Below are 27,235 nucleotides of genomic sequence, written 5' to 3'. Positions count from 1 at the left end.
AAAAACAATTATAATTTTAACCTTTATTTTTTACTATGTATTGAGCTATATCGCAAGATAACTTTAAAGACTGTTAGGGTTAATAATAGTTTACAGTATATTCGTGAAAACATGCCATTTGTTTATTATATATAGTTTGTTTGTTTTTGAATTTTGCGCAAAGCTGCTCCAAAGCTATCTCTGCTCGCCGTCCCTAATTTAGCAGTGTAAGACTAGAGGGAAGGCAGCTAGTCATCACCACCCACCGCTAACTCTTGGGCTACACTTTTACCAACGAATAGTGGGATTGACCGTACATTATAACGCCCCCACGGCTGAAAGGGCGAGCATGTTTAGTGCGACGGGGATTCGAACCCGTGACCCTCATATTACGAGTCGAACGCCTTAACCCACCTGGCCATGTCAAGCCGAGATGCTGGTAACTTGATGTATACTAAAAAGTTAAATGTGTCTATACTGAAGCTAATTTGGAATATACAAATAGATTATATTTGTTTTTTTCTTTAGCTCAAAGCCAAATAATGGACTAAATGATTTCTGTCTATAAAGGCAAGTCGAGTCCTAAATTTTAGCGTTGAGAGTCAGTAAATTTACCACTAATCCAAAGGGGGCGGGGTAAGTAGGGTAAATAATTATTCTCGTTTTCCAAAAAAACAATAATGACTAAACCACATTAATGCACAAAAGTTATCCTCAATTTTATATTACTTAAAACTTTCTCATTTCTTTTTTAACTATCCAGTGGCACAGCAGTATGTCTGAGGAATCACACTTGAATAACCGGTTGGGCAGAGCATAGACAGCCCAATGTGTAGCTTTGTGCTTAATTCTAAACAGCCAAACGCGTGTTTTGAATAACAACATTAGTTGTAAAATTTAAATTAAGTTTCGATGTAAAGCTTTTTAGATAATTAGAAATATCATACAAAAAATTATATTGCGTGATTCATGTTATGAAATTCGTATAATTCCAAGCTTTCCTTAGCACTAACACTAATATACACATATGTAGTTTAGTCAACTATACAAAAATATTGGAAGCAAATAATTCCAGTTTCAGGATAACTAAGAAGGATATAATCACGAGGAAGGTAACTATGAAAACAGCACTTAAATATAAAGGGGATTGGAGAATAATATCTTGTTTCATTAGTTAACTTTCAAATTGCACAAGTAAATTGCTGTAGAAGCAGCTGTAGAAAAACAGTAAAAGCGAGAAAGGCCTTGTTTCTTAAACCTACTACCGCCAAAGCTAAACTAATATTCACCATGATTGGCTGATTATAGGCATAGTAGTAATAGCATAATACCAATTATTAAGATATAATGTACGAAAAGGGTGATGTACAGATCTTATATCTTCTCCAACTTTATAATTTAAGTTAGGTAATACACTCAACTACCAACCAACGAACGAATATAAATATAATAAACAGGATATAATGTAATGAAACTGCACTGTCTTCTCACGTATAGTTCTATAATAAACAATAAAACTTCCTAAACCCGTCTATAAAACCAGAGCGAGGTAAATACGGTTGTAAAATAGAAAAGGTTAGCTTGATTATCTAATGTATGTAGTTTATAATTTGCAATAAATGAACCTGATAAACTTCAACGTTTATACGTCTATATGTGTGTACCATTTAGCTGCAAGTTTTAGCTTCTATTACATTACTTCGCATATTCATTCATTATTTGATTGTTTGTATATTTAAGACTAATGTACGTAACCTGGAGACAGATTTATAAAATATAAACATAACTCATCAGATGACATCGTGTAAACACCGACAATCTGTGCCAGATGATTTAATTGTTGCCATGGTTAATTCGTCACTCAACTATAAATATGAAGTAATTATTAATATTTTTATTACTAGATACTAATTACTGGATGCTTTTTAACTGGCGTTTTGGCTGTTAATCTGGAAGTCCTAGAATTCACTCGTTTGGAGTTACTCTCATTTGAACTTAATGCAACTAAATATTTTAATGTTTTCAGAAAGGTAACTGAGGTTTTACTGGATTTTATGCGAGGGTTACCTGCGAATGTTATCAATCACAGCTATGTAGAAGGTTTTTAATTTTTTCCTTATCGCATGTAGTTTATATCCCATCATTTTAGGATTTTTCTATTTTACCGTATGACCGTCTTCTGTGGCATCATGAAATAATGTAACTAGATGGAAATTACGGAGTCTTGTATATCTATTACAACTCTGAATCTAACTTTTTTGTTCCTTTTATTTCAGAGTTAACATGAACATGACATGATATGAGTTGTGTGTTTACTATCCGTCTTTCAGGAAGCTTTCTGTGGATTAACTGCTGTTGTATTGTGTTGTAGTTTGTTAATAGTGTTCTGACTTTATGTTATTTACGTGCTATTTCTATTTTGTCAGAGTGGTCTCTGATAATGTGTGGGTATGTAATTTTTTATACTGTTTATTCTTCGGGTACATCTTCTTTCTTTTGTTTTCTATCACGTGTTCATGATATCTTTTGCCAAATAGGGTTGTTATATTTTTATTCCTTTTCATAATTTCTAGAATTAAACATTTTGTTAATTCTGAAAACATGGTAGTCCACAACACTCGTCGTTTTAGAACTGAGATTGTGATGGTTTGAATTATACTCACCAGTATAACTGATTATTCTATAAACTCCTATTTATATGAGTTATGTGTCTTAGTAGCCATTAACTCAAGAAATGGGAGTTTTTTATTTTCATGTTTTGTGAATGCTATATGCACAAGTAATTCACGAATTCCGAAATCTTGTTTTGCAGTGTGTGTAGCCGTATTACAAACGTATTGTAAGTATATCTCAGTCCCACGTCTATAATCCGTTCAAAAATAAGAACTTATGTCAGTAAGCAGGAAGCGAAACAAGTCAACGAACACCTAGTTTACAAGACATTTTTTTACAAACAAACAACGTACGAATACGACAAGTTGGTGAGGACATAAAGATTCAAATACCCATAAATTAGATGTGGGAGGAAAAGGGAGTACCTCGAGAAAAAAACATTTTAATACTAATGTCTTTTACGTGAGTTGTCCACGTTAAATTTGAGTTAAAGGTCAAGAACACTACGTGCAGCTGTCAAATGGGTTACTCGACCTGCTTCAAAGTACAATGTCATCAGCGTATTGTGACACGTGAGTTACGTACAATTCAGAAAACGGTATATCATTCATGAATAAAACGTAGAGTAATGGACTAACGAATTATCCGTGTGTAACACCTTCTTGTAATTTAAATGGGTTTGAAAATTTGTTATTTACTTTAACTTTAGCCGTTCTATCAGATAGTAAACTAGCTATTCAACAAATAAAGATTAATGGGAATTTTATTTTGGATAATTTGTACAATAAGGTATTATGTCAAACAGAATCAAAGGCACGCCTAACATCTAGAAATACAGCTACTTCAGCTTGTTTATGGTTAAAGGCTTGGAATATTCAGTGTAAGGACAATGTATTCTAAAATCTAGCCATTGTTGTTTTGTTGTGTGTTTTTTTTTAATTGAGACACTCTAACTCAACAGAAACCTAGCAGACAACAACCATATAAGGGATTCTCTTCGGGGCGCCTTGGGAGACGGGTGAACAGGTGCTCTACAACTACCACATCGTACATGTTTCCATGTGGAATATACTTTGGGAGTCATTGGGATCTATGAAAATCAGTCTATGCAGAAAGTGAAAATATTGGGCGAAGTGGAAAAGGCTTGTCCATTCCTATTTAAGAACAGTGGTAAATAATCGCTTATCATCCTTGCATTTATCGTCTCATGAACCAACAACGTTCTGCATAACATTGGTGGTGTATTTCATCTTCCAACAAAGAGCATAAAGATGAAGCTCAAAACCATAAAGCCAGCTTCCTTCTGGATTGTTGAATGCAAGGATGATGTTGGAAGCCATAAAGCAAGCTTCCTTCTGGATTGTTGAATGCAAGGATGAAGTTGGAAGCCATAAAGCAAGCTTCCTTCTGGATTGTTGAAAGCAACAAACCGCAAACAGACAGTTCCACCAATAAATGGTTGGACCCGAGATGAATGGCAACTACATGGTAAGATTATCACCTGGCTGTTTGTGTTATGATACACAGTGGTAAAGAAAAGCTCCTCTATCAACTCGAGCACGACTCTATTGACAGCACTAGTGAGGTGAAAGCCCTGGAACGCCTTCATGGACAGTCTGAGAGAATGAGACTGCTGAAAAACAAAGCGCATATGTTGTAATTAGAAAACGTAAACGTCAGAAAATCAATAACACAATATACATCTAAAATGCCACTGGTAACATTTGAACACTTGGAGCTCTATTTTACCTCCTGCAGAACAAACACTCCTTACATGATGTATCAGCGCAACCATTGGTACTGTCGCTTAGTACTCAGCTTACCTTTAGCCCGATTGAATAGCTGATTTGTTATTTTGATAGATTGTATGTATCATCTGCCTTCTGATATAAGTTGCTACCGTTATTCTGTTATTGTATTTATTACTATATTGGTATTTTATCCTATAACGAAGCGTGGTTTTATTAAGGTCAAACGACTTTAAGAATGACGTTGTGTTACTTACATTTATGGGGAAAGATGAGATGGTTATAATTCTTTTTAACTTATCAAAAGCTAAATCTTTCTTAGTCCCTAGATGTCTTACAAGTTCCGGAGATTTTCCGAGTTGTTAAACAAATACGATTATGTGAATTTGTACATCGGAAAATCAAAACATTTCAACAAACGTTTGAATTCATAAATATAATAGTGGGTATACTCATGCAGAGTCAATCAATGTCTTTATAAGGGTATCCTAGAAGTAAATGTAAAAACATATGGACGAACGTTTAAAGAAATGTCTTATATCAAACAGCAGGTTTATGTATACTGCAATTATACGGTAGACCACACTAACTACTCTTTAGAAAAGTTGTATTACAATCAAGGTTACTGTCACTAACTCTACTTTTACAATTTAGGGACACTGACGAGTTCCGCTTCTGCTGCCTGGCGCCTCACGTGATCGAGTGTTACCCTAAACCGGATGAATTCTCATCGTGCGAAGATCTTATGTCAAACACGGTTTTAAGAGTCTGCATCTGGTTCCTCGGAGTGCTAGCTTTAGCTGGAAACACCCTAGTTATCATTTGGAGGTCTCTTTACAGAATTAACAACAAGGTTCTTTGTGTCTATTAAAACTTGAATATCTAGTTTTGTAAAATCACTTATTTTAAGGCGTTTTATTAGCTGCAAACGTAATGATTATTGTGCCGTTTTGAAATTAACACCTTAAAAATAATTGATTTTGGTATACTAAAAACTCGTTTATAAATAACAAGAATTTACACTAGGTCCGTTTAAAACCATAATCCAATTAATCTTCGTCCTGAAGAAAACTGTGTTCTTACGAATCACAAATAATATTAATAATATTAAAGTCTATCGTGGTTAATATTCGATTATACCAATCAATTTTAGTAATAGAACAACAGCCAATGAAGCAATATCACCACTTTTTCCTTGATATAACAAAGTTTCCAAATGTTACAAAAATTATTGGCTGAGTTCAAAACTTTTGAAAAAGGGTAAACAGAAACTTTGAAAGTTACTGAACTGATATGCCTTTAGTATAAGATTTGTGTAAATTGAGATGAAAGTATTTCATTTAAATTGGATTACAAACATGACGTTATTTTAAATTACAAATGTTATACATTTCGATATTTTAATAATAAGACTGAAATTGTGGTTCCTTGTCGGGCCATCAAGGGTTACTTATTCGCTCACGACTTACCATTTATTTTGTTCTGATCTATTTTTAACTGAACAAGTACAAGAATTCTTGAAAAAAAAATGTTCATAAGTCGGTATTTTACAGGAAAGCAGATAGGAACATAACTCCCATCTATGGTCATATTTTATAAACTTTCTCTGCACAAAAGATACTTGGAAATAAAATGCTCACAGATTTGTATACGTTAAATATTTTATTTGTGTCACTTCTTATTATTTTCTGCTTTGTATTTTAAAACAACAAGTATCAACAATCAAGATAAAATCATAAGAATTAAACATAACTATGAATACTGAATTTTATAAAGCTATAAAAATTGAAATATATTTTTACGAACTAAAATTATTCCTTTCAGGTACATTCATTCCTGATTACTAACTTGGCAATAGGAGACTTATTTATGGGAGTTTACCTGCTCATTATTGCCACTGTAGACACATACTATCGAGGTGTTTACTTTATCTACGATAGCTATTGGAAACACAGTCCTCTTTGCCAATTCGCTGGTTTTCTTTCCACTCTGTCTAGTGAGCTTTCTGTTTTGACCTTAACCATTATCACTCTCGATCGTTTCATGTGTATAATATTTCCGTTTCGCCTGAAGCGGATGAATATGAAACAGATGTCTTTGATCATGTTTGCAGTATGGGTATTGGTAGTTCTTCTGGCTGGAATTCCTCTGTTAGACATCAACTATTTTTCAAATTTCTACGGTCGTTCAGGAGTGTGCTTAGCCCTACATATTACACCAGAAAGATCACATGGCTGGGAATATTCTGTATCTATATTTCTGGCTCTCAATTTCGTTTCCTTTGCTGTCATAGCATTAGCCTATACCTGGATGTTTGGTGTAGCCAAGAAAACTCAGACTGCTGTTCGCTCCAGGGACTCAAGGGTTGAAGCTACTATGGCCAGAAGGATGACCGTTATAGTGGCTACTGACTTCTGTTGTTGGATGCCAATAATTCTACTTGGAGTAGCATCGCTCAGCGGTACAACCATACCTCCGCAAGTAGGTCATTTCTCAATTAGCTCGATAATTTGATATTTAAAATGATAAACACTGAGCTAAGACTGATGTAGCGATTCAGTAAATTATGGAGAAAAGGCAAATAGACGGGTGAGAAAATCCATCATATTAATATAATCAGTTAAACTTAAATTTGAAGTGTATTTTGCCTGGAATTTCAGTGTCACATCCATTCTTCGAATAACACAAAATCTGATGAATGAGCGAGAACCTATGCAACAATTTAGAAACTAAAAGGTAGATAATTATGTAGGCAGTTAGTTAGGTAAGTGTGAAGTGGATAACGAATTAGGGTGTGTGTGGTATTAAAAATAGTCATATAAAAGCAAATACATAAGTAAAGTGAGTAAATGGCTGGTTAGATAATGGGGGAGCGAATAAGATAAACTACAAAGGAGTGAATATTATACAATAGACAGAAAAACAAAAAGTAAAGATAGGAAGAGGTTATCAAATTCTCAGAAGAATGAAGAATATTTAGTTTGTAAAGGACACTGAACAAAGGTTAATTAATTTTTGTACTTATTTACTGAATAGGCCCGGCATGGCCAAGCGTGTTAAGGCTTTCGACTAGTAATCCGAGGATCGCGGGTGCGAATCTCGGTCGCACCAAACATGCTCGCGCTTTCAGCCGTGGGGGCGTTAAATCAGTACATGTAAACTGGTTTTATATAAAAACTAAAAGTTGGCGGTGGGTGGTGATGACTAGTTGCCTTCTCGCTAGTCTTACACTGCTAAATTAGAGACAGCTAGCGTAAATAACCCACGAGTAGCTTTGCGCGAGATTAAAACAAATAAACAATTTACTGAAACGTTTAACGGGTCCTCGGTAGTATAGTGGTGAGTATCCCCGCCTGTCACGCGGGAGACCGGGGTTCGATTCCCCGCCGGGGAGGGCGTATATTTTATATTTAACAACATCAATACCCAAATACCGACACAGTGAAACTTGGAACGTTTAATGTTTTCTCTCCGTCTCTCTAGATGTTTGTGCATGTTTTAAATTATGTTTAATGCTATTATTGTTGAACTTATAATAGCCTAACAATGGTAAATTTACATTTATTTTTACACTGTGAACAAACAAAAAATGAATGAGTATCTTCTTTATTTACCTGTTTTATATTTCGGGTATTTCAATTTGAACAAAACATAAATTTTCATTGAAACTTGTGACCAAGGCTTAGAATCCGTATTAGTTTACACTACCTCCTATCAACGCTACCTGTAATTATTTTTCCTTCCACTATATACGTCTCCATATTTCTTCTGTGTGAAAATAAATTCAGGTGCATGTCTCCCACGATAATTGTGTTTGCCGAGTGCATCGAGTAATTGAAGCCGCTCATACGATGAAATTTGATCAGTTTGGTGTACTGCGTCGCATCATATCTCATCGTTTAACATATGGTCTTATGAACAATTCGAGCATTTCCAAGAGTTATATATTACCTATCGTCTTCTGTCTAGTAAATAGTGTTCAAATATGTCTTTAATATCGAAGTCTGGGTCGTTGTTTATCCAAACTACGGCTACATGTCTTAGTTTGGACCAAAGAAAGTTGGATGCAATACATACTTTTTTGTTTTATTCTTTCCTGTATATATAAGTATAACTAGTGGTTAGCATTCTCGAATTATGAATCCGAGGGTTCTTGGTTCGTTGTCCTTTGCTAGAAAAAATTGCTCTCAGCACTTTGAAACCGTGTAAAGTCCCCATATTCAGTCACTTAAGGATAGCCCAAAAACTGAAGTAAGTGATGTTGATTGGCTGACTTTCCTTTAGTATATAATTTTACACCCAGAGACGCCTAAGCTTAAATAGCTCTTGTGTAGCTTTGTGCGAAAATTCCGAAATGATAATGTTCATTTAACGGGTTCATAAGAAACCGATAAATGAATAAAAAACATAGCAAACACCACGTGGATTAAGAACTGCTGATTTTCGTTCAGCTAATATCATAAAATTCTCTTCTTAATATGTTTTTTTTAAAACATAATATAAAACTGTTGCATATCTCGCTAAATATTTTGAAGGTACATACAACTTCCTACACAGAAAGTTTGTATACTTTTAATTCTGCATTTAGAAACGTTTTATCTCACTTTGTTATTGTAGTATATTAGACAACAAAAAATCAAATATATTATTTCTTTGTTCTTGAACGCTTATTATTCAAACACTGGTGCATGTTTCCGTTGCTCGTTCGCCTCAGTTGTGTACTTTTGTGTACTTATTTAATGAAGCTAAGCAAAATTTTCGGTTAAAATTATGTGCTAGAATGTGACAGGACAGGGATCGATCATAAACATACATCATGGTATTTCAATAAAAACAAAAACCAAACCATTGTTTACCAGCGCCATCTCTTGGACTTCTCTTTCACTAATAATAGTGGGATTGATTGTTAAATTATAACGTCCCCACGGCTGAAACGGCGAGCATGTTTTGGTGTGACAGGAATTCGAATCCGCGACCCTCAGATTACAAGTCGAGCGCCTTAACCACCTAGTCATGCCGGGCCAAAATATAATGAACAACGAAAACAATCTTAGATTACTGATTTGAGTACTGAAAACTAAAGCATTATTGAAACTTCGTACTATGTTCTGCGCGTAATTAATCATATAAAATCATAGGACCTTGAATTTTGATACCAAATTTTCAATATTTTAAAATACTTATTGTTGGTCAAAGCCAGTAACGCGTTTTCCAGAATTTGGTCACACACAAAGAACACAGCGCTGATCGTTAGTCAAGTGTTACTTACTTAACATTTTGACAACTTAATGCGAAATATTGCGTAGGTAATTAATTCTTACATTATTTTGTCTTGCTATTTATTCTAGAATAATAACTCACAAATATGCATTAATTAATTACATATACACACACACGCATGCGATTGAAAAACGATATACATACGCAATTGAATTCAAAGTGTTTTCTAATTTGTGTATTTTTCAGAAACGTCCAGTTATGTTATAGGGAAAACAACTACTGAATTTAGTTACAAAGAAAAACAAAAATGTTTGGTGTTTCCAAATGTTAAATAATTCGTATATATATATATATTGTTAATATTACTGGTACATGTGCTTATTTAGAACGTTTAGTAGTAGTACAGATTGTGCTGTTTTACTTGCAGGTGTTTGCATGGGTTGCTGTATTTGTGCTTCCTCTCAACGCTGCTGTCAACCCTTTGTTGTATACCCTGTCAACGGCTCCTTTCCTGAGTCCAGCTCGAAGCAGAGTATCCAGGTTCCGATTCTCTCTTATTAATTCAATGAATGGCGATTCTCAAAAATCCATCATTGGTGAGAGAGGTTGTTTTGAAAAATATTGTTTTCAGAAACTTATATATCATTAGAACCAATGGAATAATGTTCAAGTTTATGTTTTAAAAAAATGCGCCCATGTTTCATTATCGTGGACTGACTTTGTTTGCATAGCTAACTAGGTGGCGAAGATTTCAATTTAATGCATCAAAAGCATAATATGAAAGGCTCGAGTACAAGAGAGTTAAGCCTACTCACGGTTGTTATTATGTAATAAAATTACATGAAGGATTGTTGTTGTTTTGAATTAAGCATAAAGCTGCACAGTGGGCTATCTGTGCTCTGCCCACCACGGTTATCGAAACCCGGGTTTTAGCGTTGTAAGTCCGCAGACATACCGCTGAGCCACTGGGGGGGGGCTAAATGAAGGATCAACAACTTATTATTCCGAAGTGTATTTCGTATTATACGCTTATGAAAAGTGTTTGTTTGTTTGTTTGTTTTGGAATTTCGCACAAAGCTACTCGAGGGCTATCTGTGCTAGCCGTCCCTAATTATGAAAAGTGAAGTCACTTCATTACTTTATCCAGTAAGCTGTCGTAATCAAGAAGCCAAAGTGTTTTTTTTTCTAATTCAAGAGAAGAAGAAGGAAAAGGGGCAGAGATATTTTAATGATTTTGTTTTAAAAATGAAAACCAATATATCTACGTTATCGTGTAGTATAAAAGTTGGAACATGTATGTAATTGAACTAAAAACTTTGAAACAGTCAAATTAGTAATTGCAGTACGTTATAAATCTACTACTGAATGTTTAATAAAATTGCACCACGTCAAAAATCAGCTTTTTGGGTTGAAAATTTATTATCATAATAACGTGTTTTTTTTTAAGTTATTGAAACCTGAAGTTGGAGTAGTGTTTGGAACGTAACGCGAAACTGTTTTCTTATTCAACGCTATTTCTTTGCGAGAGCTATGCCATGTGAAAGCGTTTTATGGACTTTTATAATTAATTGATTTCCTTGAAAGTTAAAGTTTTAAGGAATTACTGTGCAACTGCTATATTAGCATGCGCTTTTTACTTGTGCTCAGGTGATGACATTTAAAAAGTGCTGTAAGCGGTAACATTTGTTTAAATGATAGGTTATATATGTTGCAGTTTTTTTTTAGTATGAAATATATTTTCACAGTTTTTAATTAAATGGATTCGAAGGGAAGAATTTTTTTCCCTATTTCCTTTTTTCCTTTGGTTTCAATAATGTTTAAGCTTAACAAAAATGGAATATTTTATAAAATAATAAATGTCTTTAGAGGGTTTTGTTTTCAAGATTAGTGATACAAGTTTTTTTTCCCTAAACATACAATTCTTAAAAAAATATAATAAATACTTTTATGTAGAGATATTTACTTCCTATCAGTTTTACGATAGGCAGAATCTTTATACTGGGTTCTGTGACTTGTCGATAAATTGCAACAATGAACGTATGTACAAAATTCGTTACACTGTTGGTTATCACAGTTGCATCCAGAGCTTTCAGTAATTGTATGTTTCTCTTTTAAGTCCATACATGCAGGTTCAATTACTTTAGAACACCTTTTGACAAATTATTATCTTATACCTCTGTTTTTACAATACAAGTTATGAAAGTCGCTTTATAAATCGCCCGTTACAACTAACTCATACAGAGTCCAACTTTACTTTTACTTTCACTTTCACTAATTTATTTGTATTTACTTGACTAACTTGATCGCCTGTATATATATAGAAAAAATATTCTAATAACTACTTTTAGTTAAGAATAAGGTAAGTTAACAACTTGGCACTACTTTATGCGGATGTACACCTTGCCTCATATAAAGGCTTGTTTAGAGCATGATAATCACAGTAGACTTGATGGTTGAGAGCTATAGTAGTTTGGACAGCTGGATGGGACATTTCATGCTCATATAGTTCGTTTGCTGTGCTGTCAATTAGTGATTTCTACTATATTGGGGGCTGGAATACTAACATCAAGAGGTAAGTGTTTATCTTACTTACCTCCAAATGGTAGTACCTTATTTCTTTATTTCAATAAAATCATTACTTCGGAGAGCAGTCACACAAGTGCCTGCAGACAGTGAAGAGTGATATAGACATGGGTTGTTGTTGGCTTGAGCACCTACATCTCACTCTCCTAATTTCTATTTCTAATTATATATCTAGGCTATTCTTTATTTATTATGTGAAACTGGCGAATGGAAGTTGAGACTGATAGACGGTGTATCCTCACCGTTATATGGGTCCTACTTTTTCAGTCACCTCCAAAATCTAGGATACATTTCATAATCCCACATTGTAGCTTGCATCCTGGGATTTTTTCAGTGATGTAGCGTTTTTGTTTAATTTTATTTTGTTTCGGCTTGTTTTCGAGCTAAAATAACAAATTATACATACAACTGAGGCCTATAACTTTCTACAAACTACAAAACATTATGATGAAACATTGAGAAAAATTTAGAAAGTTAAAGTAACATTACGCAACAATATAACAATCACCGACAAGTGAACTACATAACGTATGATTTGTACACAATTACATAAACAAACTGCGATAAATTATCGCTTCTATAAATACTAAGTTTAACGCTTGCGCTTTTTAATTATCTACATCATAATTTTGAAGATTAAATTTAAATGAAGCGGTCGCGTGTATCTAATAATTTCAGTGTGTTGCTCCTACAAACTTGTTTGTATAGAGCATTCAAAATGATGTAATGATAAATCACGGACAGCCCTTCCTGTAGCTTAGTGTTTAAAAACAGAAAGTCTTGTGTTTTAAATGTTTGAATATTGGATTAATTGCCAACATTTTCCGAAGCTATTCAGTGCAACAGAAAATGAAATATGTGTTGTTATAATATATGTTGTTGTTTTTCAGTGTCCTTGCCTGATCTTCCTCCACGGCCTAATCATGCTTCTTCCTTATTGGATATAAATGGTGAAGTTGTTCCTCTGCGTGAACTCGTGTCTGCTGGTCAAGAAGAAAGAGAAGGGAAACATCATCTGAGACGCCATCTTGCAATAAAGAGAAACACAAATGCTCATGCTCTAAAACCTTCACGGCAAACGTACAACTTGAGAAAAAAATATGATATGTGACCAAAGAATCTTACAAACGTTTCTTATAATCTTTAAGAAAAAAGGTATTACATATTTTTTGTAAAGTTATGAAACCCCAGTTTTGTTAAAAAAAATAAAGTTCTTGAAGTTCAGTGATTATAAATTAATAAAATATAATAACATTTAAATAAAATTGATTTGGATAAAACAGTAGAAAAAAAGTCACTCATCAAACCTCGATTTGGCACATGTTCAAACATATCCATTTTAAACAGTTGGTAACTATTTTAAGCTAATAAAATGCATATTGGTAAGTGGCTAAACATTTCAGAGTGGAAACTAATCTTGTCTTTTTTTAAATTTAATATACACTCACTGGCCATCATATTAGGTCCCCCAAACACACCCATAGATCTTATAATGGGCATGTAATGTGTCACGTGGTTAGTTGAGTTTTTACGTGTTAAAACATAGTGGTGCCATGGCTAGTCTGCAAGATAATGGATAAAAGAAAGGGTTTCTTAGACTTTCATAAAGAAATGATAGTAAGTGCTTGATATAGGGATCATTGTTATGAAAGACAGTTTTTTTAACCAGCTGTTTAAAGACGTTTGTTATCAAAACCTAATTACAGTTACAATAAAAAAGGTGTTTTGATCACTAGAGTGAAATCTAGAGGGAGAAAAGTAAGAAACTAAAATAAAAATATTGAAAATATTGTTAAAGAGCAACAGTCATTAAAAAGACTGTTCTAGTCGCATAATGGTGGGGATCGACCTGACCATACTATGCACTATGTGTGATCTACTGTGCCCAAATAACCTATACTTGGTTTGAAGACTATGGCATTGACTTCCGCCATCTTCTTTAGCCAGGTAATCACAGGATCTCAATCATACTCGTCATTGTTAACCTAGCGACATCTGTGAATCATTTCCAGACCACACTTTTCGACGAATGTGCTGCAATCGTACCAAGCACCTTCCTTGAGCCCCAGGCAATTATTGAGGACAAAAGGTAATCCGACCCGATATCAGGTCCTAATAAAGTTGCCAGTTAGTGTATAAATTAACTTTCTTAACGAACATTTCTAACGCTTTGAAGTTCAAAGAATACTGTTCTGTTTCCGACAGCTGCCAAACAACACTACCGTCCTTATTAAGCTAGAATTAAATACCTTTTACACTTCAGACCGATTTCTCGTCCTTAATTTCCTTACATTACAAAATGTACTTCATATATATATGGATAACACAGGGTTATATTGTGTAAGTCTTCTTTGAACCCATTGTAAGTTCACTTTTATAAATTACCAAAGGCGCTATTTCCTACAAGCTATATTCAGTTGTTAAAAAAGTATATAAATAATTTTTAGAAACGTTATGAGGCCTAAAATAGTCCTCCTTGAAATAAAAAACAACAAATGAGAAAAAGGCAGTGGTTGTTTAGACGCTGGTATTCTGCAACCAGTATCTAAAAAAAAAAGTATTCCATTGTTTATTATGGAAACGACTTTTAATGTTTGTTCACGTTTGAGTAACAGAATAATAAACAGCTTTATGGTGTAGCTGTTCAGTCCCTGTATTCTTTTGTGGTACATGGTAATTATAGGAAATAATTATATAATAATAATATTAAAAATGTTTGTTTGTTTAATATCATTCGAAATACAGGTACAAATAACTGAGAAGTTGAAAGAGTTGCTGTTTTCAGATGTGTTACTTAAATCTATAGTTTAAGTCAGTTCTCAATCAGTGTAGTTATATTTTTCAATGTGTTGCCCAAAACCTCCAGTTAAAAATCGACAGTGTAGTTCTCAACCAGAATAATTAAGATTTTTTAATATATTACTTAATCGTCCAGTTAAAATCGGTTCTCAATCAATATAGCAATGTTCTTGAGTGTAAATTTCATTTCTAATTTAAATTCAATCCAGGAATTATTATGTCCTAATTCTACTAAAGTATTCTCTGACACTTATAGAATCAAATGTTTATTTCTATATATACTAAATAATGTTAATGAATGATCTAAACTATCCGTGTGGATCGAATAGTGAAAGTATGAGAATTAAAATAAAATTACCTTCAGAAAATTGATTTCTTAATTTCAACTTATTCGTCATGTGTGTTCTTATAAAATGTTTATTCATTGTTATTTACACAAAATGTATTACAAAGAGGTCTGAATCTCGATGTATTTTTATTTTGTTCAGTATTGCTGTATATACTTCAATCATTCAGACATTTTTTATTATTATATAATACGTAAGTGTCTGTCAAACAAAACAACACTTTACCTTTCCAATGTAGGAACTGTTATACCAATTAATAAGGTTATCCTGTAAATTAGTTTCTTTGTTAACTATAATTTTTTTTCAAATAATTACTATTGTATGTTATTAAGATAAAAAGTTATTTTTCATTTTACTGCAAGCTATTTAACGTCAACGTTAATGGTAAGTAGTTAGGCTGGAATATGGAAGTGAAGGACGTTCTCAGATAAAGGATAGACGCTCAAAAGTTGCTCACAAATACGTGAAATATATATATCACATATAAAAAAATTTGGAAATACATACTTTTAATCTATAGGTATATGAAATGTTAATTTTTTATATACTGCAACTGGTGTGGTAGCAGATTTCTTTATTATTACTGAAGTATGTAAAATTAGTATCAATGTTAGCTTAATAGATTTAAACATTATATTTATATTCTTTGATAGATTGTTTAGGCAGAGTATTCATAATGAAACTTCGTAGAATGTAGGGCAAAGGTAATTGTATTAAGTGATTAAAATACGTGTTTCTTAAAACGTTAACAGAGTATAGAATGATTAAAGAGAAAAGACAATGGGTTAACAGCTTGTCGATTCATGTTAACCCCAACGAGGCGGTGTATAACTTTACCAAAATATTCGTGACGAGCGTGCCATAACCACAGCCTGAGGGTTTGTGACTTGCATTCCGCTGCTACGCATTTTGGATTCGTGCGTACATTATAGGAGTGACTGTCAGATCCCACTATTCGGTATAATAAGAGTAGTCCCAGAGTTGAAGTTCGGTGCTTTTGATTAGATGCCTTCCATGGAGTATCAAGACGATTCTCCTTACAGTATGTGAACCACCACATCTAGTGGGAAAATAATAAATAACACACTACGTTAAAATAGCAACACAATTGAAAACATTCTAAATATTCCAACGTTGAGATACGTAGAGATAATGTTTTTTTTTGGTCATAAATTGGTCTCAGTTAGAATGTTTTTAATTTTTTACCTATTTTAACGCTGTGTGTTATTCATTATATTAACACTATACACAAGGGCCAAGAAATAACATGAATGTCGAAGCTCCAAATATTTTCATTTTTTAATAATTTTAACATAACTCTTAAATAGCCACGACTCATAATTATGCTCTGAATCTGATTTATAAAAGTAACAATAATGAAAAAGTAAAGTCTTACTTGAGTGTGTTATGCAAATATGGGATGAAATGTACATTGGTTCTGAAAATTAAGTAAAGGAAAACACATAAGAGTTATTTTTAACAGAAATTTGGTACTGGTTCTCTTGATAACACCTGCATAATTAACTAGTACATAATAATTTATGCTGTTTTAATACATTTAAAATCATATATATATATGATATATATATATATATGTATACATAATCAAATATACGTAACTGGCTGATATTCATTGTATAGTTTGTAACAAAGGATAGGAAATAATACTTCTATATATTTTAACATAATAAACATTATAAGTGCAATGATAGTACATATAGTTACCACACTGATATGAAAGACGTACTGTTTCCTGGAAATATATAATGTATCACTTTACAAAGTTTGGTGCTGACTGATCAAGAATTGTGGAAATGTATAAGTAAGAGACAGACACACACAAATATTTCAATTTATTTATATCGATTATTAGCCGCGACTTAATAGATCATAGAATAACTCTTAGTTGTTGCGTGTGGGTGTGAATGTTTTTTATCATACTAAATAGAAACTTTTATCTCATAGTTCCGTCACCTCTTGATTGATTTGAGATCTAATTACAATTTTGGCCTCAGGATGTCAAACCCTTTCAAGTGATATATTTGACCACATACAAGGTCTCATAGGTTATTTTACTTTACTCCTGCCTGAAATAATTTCAATTTGAGGGTAGAATGGTAGAAATCCTGATGAGTAACAAAATCGTACCTGGCTTTCTCGCGTTCCAGGCTTGACATTCCTGGCTCACAAAATATAGGCAATAAAAATACGAGAAAAAAAAAAGTCTCATGAATTAATTTATTCTAATCCAGCGTTAAAAGAATTTCAAGTGCCGCAGATACTGAGGATTCCCTCTTGTTTTTATTTTCAACAGCTTGCAATTAATACGTGTTAGTTTTGTTTGTTTATTTGTTCTTCATATAAACTGTTAATTTCTTTAGGTTACTAACATACTATGTAGTTTCAACATTTTTCTTCAATGAAGTTCTGTACTATACTCCTGTAATATATCTCTTTATTTCTTATTCGTTTCTGATATGCAAAAAATTGTCACGTGACGTTAAACACATGATGAATAAAAACTATTGGTAGAGCTAATAGTATAGTTTATTGCTTGATTGCCTTTGGATAATCAGTGTTCACACCCATCCACACACGTAAATTACTACTAAGTTTCTTTGTTTGTTTTGGAATTTCGCACAAAGCTACTCGAGGGCTATCTGTGCTAGCCGTCCCTAATTTAGCACTGTAAGACTAGAGGGAAGGCAGCTAGTCATCACCACCCACCGCCAAATCTTGGGCTACTCTTTTACCAACGAATAGTGGAATTGAACGTACATTATAAGGCTGGGAGGGCGAGCATGTTTGGCGCGACTCGGGCGCGAACCCGCGACCCTCAGATTACGAAGCGCACGCTTTAACGCGCTAGGCCATGCCAGGCCCTACAAAGTTTCTGTTGCAAATCAAGTTTCATGTGTTTGTTTCCGATATTCACATAAAAGTACACCAGGAATTTTTTGCGCTAACTGTTCCTAATTTTTTCATCTAATAGACTAGTGTTAAGGCACGTAGTCATTAGCGCCCACTATAATTCTTCGGATACTCTAATCGAATAGTAAGATCTGACCAACACTCTTAACGCCCCAACGGACCAAAAGTGCGGAGAGAGACTTTGATACAAAGAAACTCGAACCATGGACCTTCTGATTCGCAGCTCGGTATGTTAATCACTGAGCACGCCATACATAGTCTATTTCTCTGCTAGTTCAATGTACTTGGAAGAAATTCGTAAACTATTTTTTGCCAATGTTATATGATTATCACTGTACCTGTAACTGAAATATACGAAACAAATCTTAAAACCCAGATGGAGTTCTGTACACACATAGTGTTTTTTTATTTTTTTAAGTAACTAGATGAAACTAACAGAAGTACTTCTAAGGCACATTTCTGCATGATGCTCTTTCTACACTTTGTTAGTCAGTGTTTTTGCTGTTTATAAAGAAGGAGTCATATAATATGTGACTCTATTCTAATATGTCTCGGATATATGTTTACAGGTAACGCTTCTGTAATATTATATTTATACGTGTAAGAAAAATCATAATTTGTTTGTCTTTATATCAATGTCAGCAGTATGTTAACGTTCAACCGAGATAAAAATGTTCTTTCATGGAAAGTGAGGAAACTGTTACGTGAATAAAAGGAGAACTTCACTACTTTATGTACGTCTCAAGAGCCTCTGTTTATATTACTTACAAATTCATGTTTTCATGAATATGTATTACTTGCAGTGTTTAAAACTATGAAGCATCTCAATTATTTAGTGAACAAGAAATATACGTTTCTTTCTTGAGTTAAAATACTTCATTTTTTTATGGAGAGAAAAATAGAAACAGATATACAAAAGGTTTTTTAATTACGCACAAAACTACACAATGGATTAGCTGTACTCTGCCCACCACGGGTATCGAAACTCCGTTTTTAGCGTTTCAAGTCCGCAGACATGCCGCTGAGCCACTGGGGGACAATATACAAGCGGTTGTTCTGTACTGTACGGAAAATTTCCGAGTTATAGGCCTTAAGTTAACTATTACACCATGAAGGAAGGGAGAACACCATAGAAGAACTTGTCTTAGGAATATTATAAAACTGTTCCATTTTAGTAATTTTTCTCTAAATTCGAACAAGGCTCTGCTTGTAAGATTTGGTATTCTTGTTTTTAGGTAAAAACGATTTATTCTGGTAACTTTAGTTAAATAATACGAAATCATACCAGATTACGGAACATAAAATCTTAATTACCCTGCTGACAACTGCTTATCAGTTCTCATTAGCTCAACCTTTATGTATATAAAGATGAATGAACCCAGCTAAAGTGCGAGATTGTCTGTCGCTATTATTTGTTCATGTAATTATGGAATGAATATTTATACAAGATGTGCAGTTTATTACTGCAGTACTTATTCAGATGTCAAGTACGTCAGACCCGCGCTTTCCTCTCTCTGTCAGTAGTATGAACCGCTCATGAAGATTCTCTATTTATATGCTTATGTAACTTGCTGTGAAATATGTACAGTGAAGTGACATGCATTACGTAGTTACTCAGAAGCAGCTTCTGTTCAACGCAACGAATAAGTGGTGCTAACGTTTCAGTTAGTGAGTTAGAAAATAAATATGCTTAAAAATTTAGTTATGTATGTGTTTTAGGTGAATAAATAATACAAAAAAGGTCTGTTTTATAATAATATTTCCATAACGTATATGCAAACAAAGACATCGAGTACACAAACAAAGATGTATAGCATACAAACCAAAATACTTAGCATACAAAGAAATGTACCTAGTGTACAAAGATATCTAGTACACAAACCAAAGTACTTAGTACGCAAAGAAATATACTTAGTATACGAAGAAAGATACCTAGTATACAAAGATATCTAGTATACAAACATTAATACCTAGTATACAAATGCAGGCACCTAGTATACAAGCAAATATACCAAATTAAATAATTCTTTTTGTCAAGAAAACCTGAACATTTTTAACATGAGCGACTGAGATGCAAATTAAGATGTTGTATTTGCACAAAACTGGTTTTGTTTTTATTCGTTGCAAAATGTTGCATTATACTTTGTTCATGTTTTAAGGTTTCAGTTCTCGTATTGTATCATAAGAAGATAGGCGGGTATATGTAGGTACTGATTAAGATAAAGATTAGTAGTTGTTTGAGGCTGTACACTTTGAGACTGTTCTCGAAAATGGTGTTTCATGTCCAAATGAGTGCTGCCATCTGTTTAATACTTTGTAAAATGTTTTAAGTTTGCTTTGTTTGACGAAAACATGTTAATTTTGTTTTCAAGTCCGTAGATCAAAAAAATAATAAAAGTGTATTGATCTGAGTAAGTACGCTACAGTGAAGGAATACTTGCTTCGATAAATAATATATATTTAGAAACAGAAATCGTTTTTCTAATACTAGAACAAAGAGTTTTGTTTAATTAAATAAATAATTGCTCATTGTTCATAATTTTGCTAAAGACTCTGTTACAGGTGCAAATTAGACTAACATTTTCAACAAGTATTATTTCCTTTATGTTAATTATATGTGACTTAAGGATATATAGGTAATTATTGTGTGTAAACCAGGTGGTCATCATAAACCTTCTTCTTTATCTGTTGTTTCTTGCTAGGCCTCATTTATCAGTCTTTAAATCTTTTACGTGATAAACTGAAGTATAAAAATAAAGTAAGATTGTGATAATTAAATAAATATATAGGAAAATTAATTTAAGTGACTTGAGAATACATAAATTCAATACTGTTTACAAACTTTGTTTGTTTGCTTTCAGCAAAGTCGCAGAAAATACAAACTGAGGTAGGACTAGATTGAATACCCAAAATTTAGCTTGCTTCATTTAAATATTATAATTTTTGTTTTTGTAAAAGCATTTCTTAAGCCATATGTTGCACATAATTATTTTTCACGAATTCACTTCAGTTTCTTATAGGTAAAATTTGACGAAAATGACTTTCTCTCTCTTCTGGTCGCGAGTTCGAATCCCTTTCACACCATATTTGTTCACCCTTTCGGCCGTGGGAGCGTTATAATGTTACAATCAATCCCACTATTGATTGGTAAAAGAACAACCGAAGAGTTGGCGGTGGGTGGTGATGACTAGCTGCCTTCCCTCTAGTCTTACACTGCTGAATTAGGGACAGCTAGCGCAGATAGCCCTCGTGTAGCTTTGTGCGAATTTGAAAATCAAACAAACAAACCATCTAGGTCCTCGTTCACTCAGTAAATTTCAGTCTTCTCGCCTTTTCATGGGAGTCACTTTGTAACTCAAATATCACAATAGTAAAGCTTTGAAGCCTCGGCAAAAAATGTTAGAGTTGTGTGATTATATAGGTACTTAGCTAAAATATCGATACATTTTATAAATATAAAGTAAGGGAAAACTTAAACATAATACATATAAATCACTTGTGGAAATTTCTATATTTTGTCAGCAGCATGCTCAGTCTAGTTGTGATTTTAGTTTAAGTTTATTGTTTACTTTATTTAGTGTTTGTTTTTACACACAAAACACTATCTGTGCTCTGCCCACCACGGGTATCGAAACTCAGTTTCTAGCAGGGGACATTTTTCGTACTATCTTTCAACATATATAGAAAACTCATTCAAATTTAGTTATAATGTCGTTACCGATCGATAATCTAACATAAATGGTTGAATTGTTGTTTGTTATAAAGCACAACGGCTATCTACGCTGTGCCCACAATCGACCCCTGCTTTTAGCATTATAAGTCTGCAGACACACCGCTCTGCCATTGGGTTCATTCGGTTAAAGAAATAAGTGAAACAGTCTTGTGTTTTAACGCTTTGTTTGCCGTATTTTGTTACAATAAGAAATAAACGAACTGGGCCCCTTAAAATACTGTCCCATTCAATGATATAGCATAGTAATCTATTTCTTATTTTAGTATCATGTATCGGAGTAAGATGTCTTATCTTTACAAATATTAACATATATATATCATGATAAAACGTCTCACTTTAACAATCATGAAACGAAACGTCATCCGTTTAGCTTCTTATGAGCAGAATATTCAGAGGATAGACATTAAAGAAACGAAACGTCTTGCTTCCTTCTTTTCACCAGGGGGATCCTTTTCATCAGTAGAATCTTCAAAAAATAAACAATAGCTGAAACGACCAGTCTTCTTTCATCTCTTTATCAGCAGGATGTCAATTAAAAATATTCACGTTTCGTTTATAAATAACTACATTGTAATTGAGATTGTTCGTTGACAATGTGTTATCTTATTGTTTTTTTAATTTGTATTTCTTCCAATCATTAACAATAAAAAAAATGCATAATACAAAAATGTGTCCATTCATTTCAAATGCTTTGAAGTTTATACTTTGTGGGTGTGTTTTTCCTTCGAAAGAAATCTGTTGTTGTTGTTTTTTATCTACTATCGAATGACCTGAAGATAAACTGCAAACCAAAACGATTAAGAAAAATAAAATAAACCAATGAAAATGGCAATTAGTGAACAAAGAAAGATAATACACTGCCTGAAGGTAGCTTCAACGCTGTCGAGGAAATCATTTACAATAGGGCGGAAGCGCTACACGATAGATGTTGTAAGTATAATAAAAACATTATTTACCTAACCTACAAAAAAGTATAACCCGGGGTTATCCGTAGCTTTTTATAATAACACTTTTGAGGTTAATTTTTCTTTTGGTACGTCAATAAATTTCTCAAAAGGAATGTTTTCAATATTTTGTTCTCTTAACTCTGAATGGCACGAGGTCGTTTTCTGTTGGAGTTCTTTTGCTATTATTTCAAGCGATATCGTGTAATTTCTTTGCACGACTGAATTTTCAAAGCTTAACGCTTAACTAGATGAGGGGATGCGCCAGCGATTAGTTCCTATCCGAGACCACGTGTGGGGTCCCTTAGCCAGAGGGTGGGGCTTACGTGGTGTAGGCAACCGGTTCGACAAACATCACAAGTGACACAACGCACTTTGAGAAGGACAAAACTACAAATCAGAATCCAAGATCAGTGTGGCCGCTCTGTTTCTTCATAGCAGAAGATAACTTCAGTATGTTAAGAGTGTAGAAGAAATAACCATGCCAGCAACTCGTTTCTTCGGATATCGTAAAATCTATTTATGGTGTTAATAGGTAATAATTCATTGCATTTTCCCGCAAGAAACGTTTTTTAATACCTCAGTAAGTTTTGCAAAATTATCACAGTTGATAAGACATAAAAAAAACGTAAATTCAATAATTTTAAATATATATATATTATAAATGTAATTATTTTAAATTTAATAAATACGTTTATTCAATCATAATTAGCTTGTTTGTTTGTTTTTGAATTTCGCGCAAAGCACTAGCTGTCTTTAATTTAGCAATATAAGGTAACAGGAAAAGCGGCTAGTCATCACTACCTACCGCCAACTCTGGGGCCACTCTTTTTTCCAACGAATAGTGAGATTTCCGTCATATTTTAAAATCATAATTAGCTTGTTTATTTGTTTTTTGAGTTTCGCGCAAAGTTACGCAAGGGATATCTGCGATAGCTGTCTTTAATTTAGCAGTGTAAGACCAGAGGGAAGGCAGCTAGTCAACACCACCCACCGCCAAACCTTGGGCTACTCTTTTACCAACGAATAGTTGGATTGACTGTCACATTATAACGTCCCCACGGTTAAAAGGGTGAGCATGTTTGGTGTGACGGGGATTCGAATCCGCAACCCTCGGATTAGGAGTCGAAGTGTCTTAACCACTTGGCCATGCCGGGCCATCATATTTGGCATTGTACATGGACGAAAACGTATTATAAATTATGGGAGAACCTAATTAATATATGTATAATCAGACGTTTACAATAACCATAAGCCAAACTACGGAATACAATATATTATTATTATTATTATGTAATAAGCACTGTGTTCTTTTTATACTGGTAATATTTCAACATATCGGTATGCGAGTTTTCAAACCCTAGGCTGGGCGTAGTTTAGAGATTAAGCGTTTCGCATGCTGTGTATCCATGGTTCAAATTCCATGTTGTCACAAACTCGCTCCACTCTCGCATTTTTGGGACTGTGGTTGTATTATAAGAGTGCCGATAATGTCACAGTTTTAAACCAGAAAAGAGTATCCCAAATGCTGGGTACTTTCTTATCTGTCTATCATCTTAAAATTTGGAACGGTTACGCAAGCACAGCATTATAGAAAATTCTGAAACAAACAAAGTAATATATATATATATAACGTTTTCCATAAATAATATATAAAAATGTAATCATTTTATCGAATAAACCTAGAAACAATATTCATTTAGGAAATTATAAACTAAAATTTTTATGAACATATGGGTGAGTGGGAGTTTTATTATATAAAAGCCACAGTAGGCTATCTGCTGAGTCCACCGAGGGAAATTGAGCACCCTGATTTTAGCGTTGTAAATCCCTAGACGTACCTCTATACCAGCGGGGTACATGAACATGTGATCTTATTTCATACAAATTGGTGTTTGTCGGTTGGGTGTCTCTTTTTAAAGTGCTCAGATATAAAAACTGATACTTAATAGTTGGTCCAATGTAAGAAATACTTTATTAACTGCTACAAGTGTTTTAACAAGTTTACTTCTGGACTATTTTATTTTTAAATAAATCATCAACAAATAAGTGAATGGTTTTTCTTGCGCAAAAAATTTAAGTTTCAGCGATAAGTATAGTGTGATGTACTTGTTGACCAAAAGATAATTTTCTTATATTAAATCAAAGTTATGCATTCGTAACGCATATTATAAGCATATGTTCGATCGTATATTAACAAACGAGGCTCCGTATCTTTACCGCAATCGGTATTTCATTCAAAAATTTAAATTCCTGTCGTAGATAACATTTCTCAGTCTGTTCACTAGATGTCACTAGCAACATCAGCAACTTGAAATTATTTAACTAAGCCCAAGTAAGCGAGTTGTTGTCGTCAACACGGTCAGTCTTTGCATGAGATCTGCTAGACCAAGTGGACGAAGACAACATTACTACCTCCGATAACAGTAAGTTCTATTGGAAACAGTAATGGTCAAATACATTTCAACAAAACGTTGTTATCGGGGAGTGTGTTTGTTTCAACATTGCCACACAAAGTTACACAACTTACGAAGAAAAATGCAACTGCATCGAGTTACTTGTAAACTGAATTTGTCACTTTTTTTCAGGATTTTTTTATAATTTAACAAGCACCAATGAAATGTACGCTAATTAGGCAAATCAATAACAGTTTCTGACAATGTAAGCATGACAATCCTGTTTTAATATAGAAGTGAACAGAAAACTCGAGAAACACATGCAGAATTAGTGTAAGTTAATTTATGAGACCTTTGTTTCACTTTCTATTGGTTCTATTTTTGTGCGCCACAAATACCAACTGTGGGACGTGCGTACATCCGATTCAAATTTATTACTCATTAGGATTTCTCTCAGCCTTCCCTCAAACTGAATTTCTTTTAGACAGGAATAGAGTAACTCGTGATGACGAGAAACCAATTTAAAGTAAAAATGTATCTCAGGACGGCTGGTTAACCTGAAGATGATCTAAGAAGGTCGAAACGTTGTTCTCTGCTTTATTAATACCCATACCAACTGCTCTGAGATACAGGACTAGAGTGAATTAAGTGAGTGTGGCCTAATACATTAATTAAAAGTTTTGAACTCTTAAGTTCAAAAACTGTAATTAGATTTTAAATCGATCAAGATATGACGGTTTGGTTTGTTTGAAATTTCGCGCAAAGCTACACGAGAACTATCTGTGCTAGCTGTCCCTAAGTTAGCAGTGTAAGTGTGTGTGTGTGTTTTCTTATAGCAAAGCTACATTGGGCTATCTTCTGAGGGGAATCGAACCGCTAATTTTAGCGTTGTGAATCCGGAGACATACCGCTGTACTAGCAGGGGGGCTAGCAGTGTAAGACTAGAAGGAAAGCAGCTAGTCATCATCGCTCACCGCCAACTCTTGGACTACTCTTTTAACAAGGAATGGTGGGATTGACCGTCACATTATAACGTATCCACAGCCGAAAGGACGAACATGTTTGGTGTGACGGGATTTGAACGGGGATTTCTAAGGGATAGAAGCCATGCCGGACTTCTACAAACAAAACTTGTGGATAAAGCATCGAATGCAGTTTCTCTTGTATACGCGGCATCAAGTAGCCGTAAATTTCTTTTCGAAGGGTGAATACCACATTACATACCCACCTATTTCTTATTGCTTGCTGGGTCACACCTGAAGAATGTGATATCATTTCTCCTGTTTATTCAAAGGGACAACCCCCAAATGATCATTAATGTCTTTCAAAAATCTATGGAAATCTTTCTTATAGAATAAAATCAGTAACAGAAAGAGAAGCTAAGTTCTGGTTTTCGTAGTTTAGGCAATTAAACAAAACAATATTTTATCATATAATGTTTTTGATCTCAGATTACTAAGATGGCATGATACACTGTGTATAACTCGTATGTTTATTCGCATAAAGACCCTCTGGTGGCACAGGGGTATAGCTACGGACTAACAACGCGAAAAACCTGCTTTCTATACCTTTATGGACAGAGCACAGATAGTCCATTATGCAACTTTGTACTTTATTAAAAACAAACAAGCAAACTTGTACAAAAACAACTCGACTGGCAATAAAAATGTCGGTTTCTAAAAATATAGGTAAAGTTTCAACAACTGGATATCTGTTCTTATTTTTACATTATCGGTAGACATGGTGGTTTCAAAACGAGCATGACAAACAGAATAACACCATTCGTGATTATCTTTATGTTAACACAAACAACATTACACGCCTATTAAATATTTACACCAACAACACTTAATGGAATTTTCATAAAAGAGGCTTTAAATTGGCATAAATAAGAAAGCTTGTTTGTTTGTTTGTGAATTTCGCGCAAAGCTACTCGAGGGCT

The 27,235-nt window shown here is 33.8% G+C and overlaps 1 protein-coding gene and 1 non-coding gene across 2 annotated transcripts in view; both read left to right on the top strand.

Annotated features, from left to right (window-relative positions):
• The window catches only part of LOC143251626 (G-protein coupled receptor GRL101-like), a 38,728-nt gene extending 21,841 nt beyond the window's left edge, over positions 1–16,887 (top strand). Inside the window, exons 10-13 of the mRNA XM_076502892.1 lie at positions 4,995–5,193; positions 6,165–6,821; positions 9,988–10,156; positions 13,034–16,887. Coding sequence (XP_076359007.1) covers positions 4,995–5,193; positions 6,165–6,821; positions 9,988–10,156; positions 13,034–13,254 — 1,246 coding nt within the window. The 3' untranslated portion in view covers positions 13,255–16,887. The remainder of the gene's footprint in view (positions 1–4,994; positions 5,194–6,164; positions 6,822–9,987; positions 10,157–13,033) is intronic.
• Positions 7,663–7,734, top strand: TRNAD-GUC (transfer RNA aspartic acid (anticodon GUC)). The gene has a single exon. It is a non-coding gene; the product is annotated as a tRNA-Asp (tRNA).
• Positions 16,888–27,235: the final 10,348 nt, after the last annotated feature.

Source organism: Tachypleus tridentatus, chromosome 6 (assembly GCF_004210375.1).
Source record: "Tachypleus tridentatus isolate NWPU-2018 chromosome 6, ASM421037v1, whole genome shotgun sequence".
Classification (NCBI taxonomy): domain Eukaryota; kingdom Metazoa; phylum Arthropoda; class Merostomata; order Xiphosura; family Limulidae; genus Tachypleus; species Tachypleus tridentatus.
This window is presented reverse-complemented; position numbering and strand designations above follow the sequence as displayed.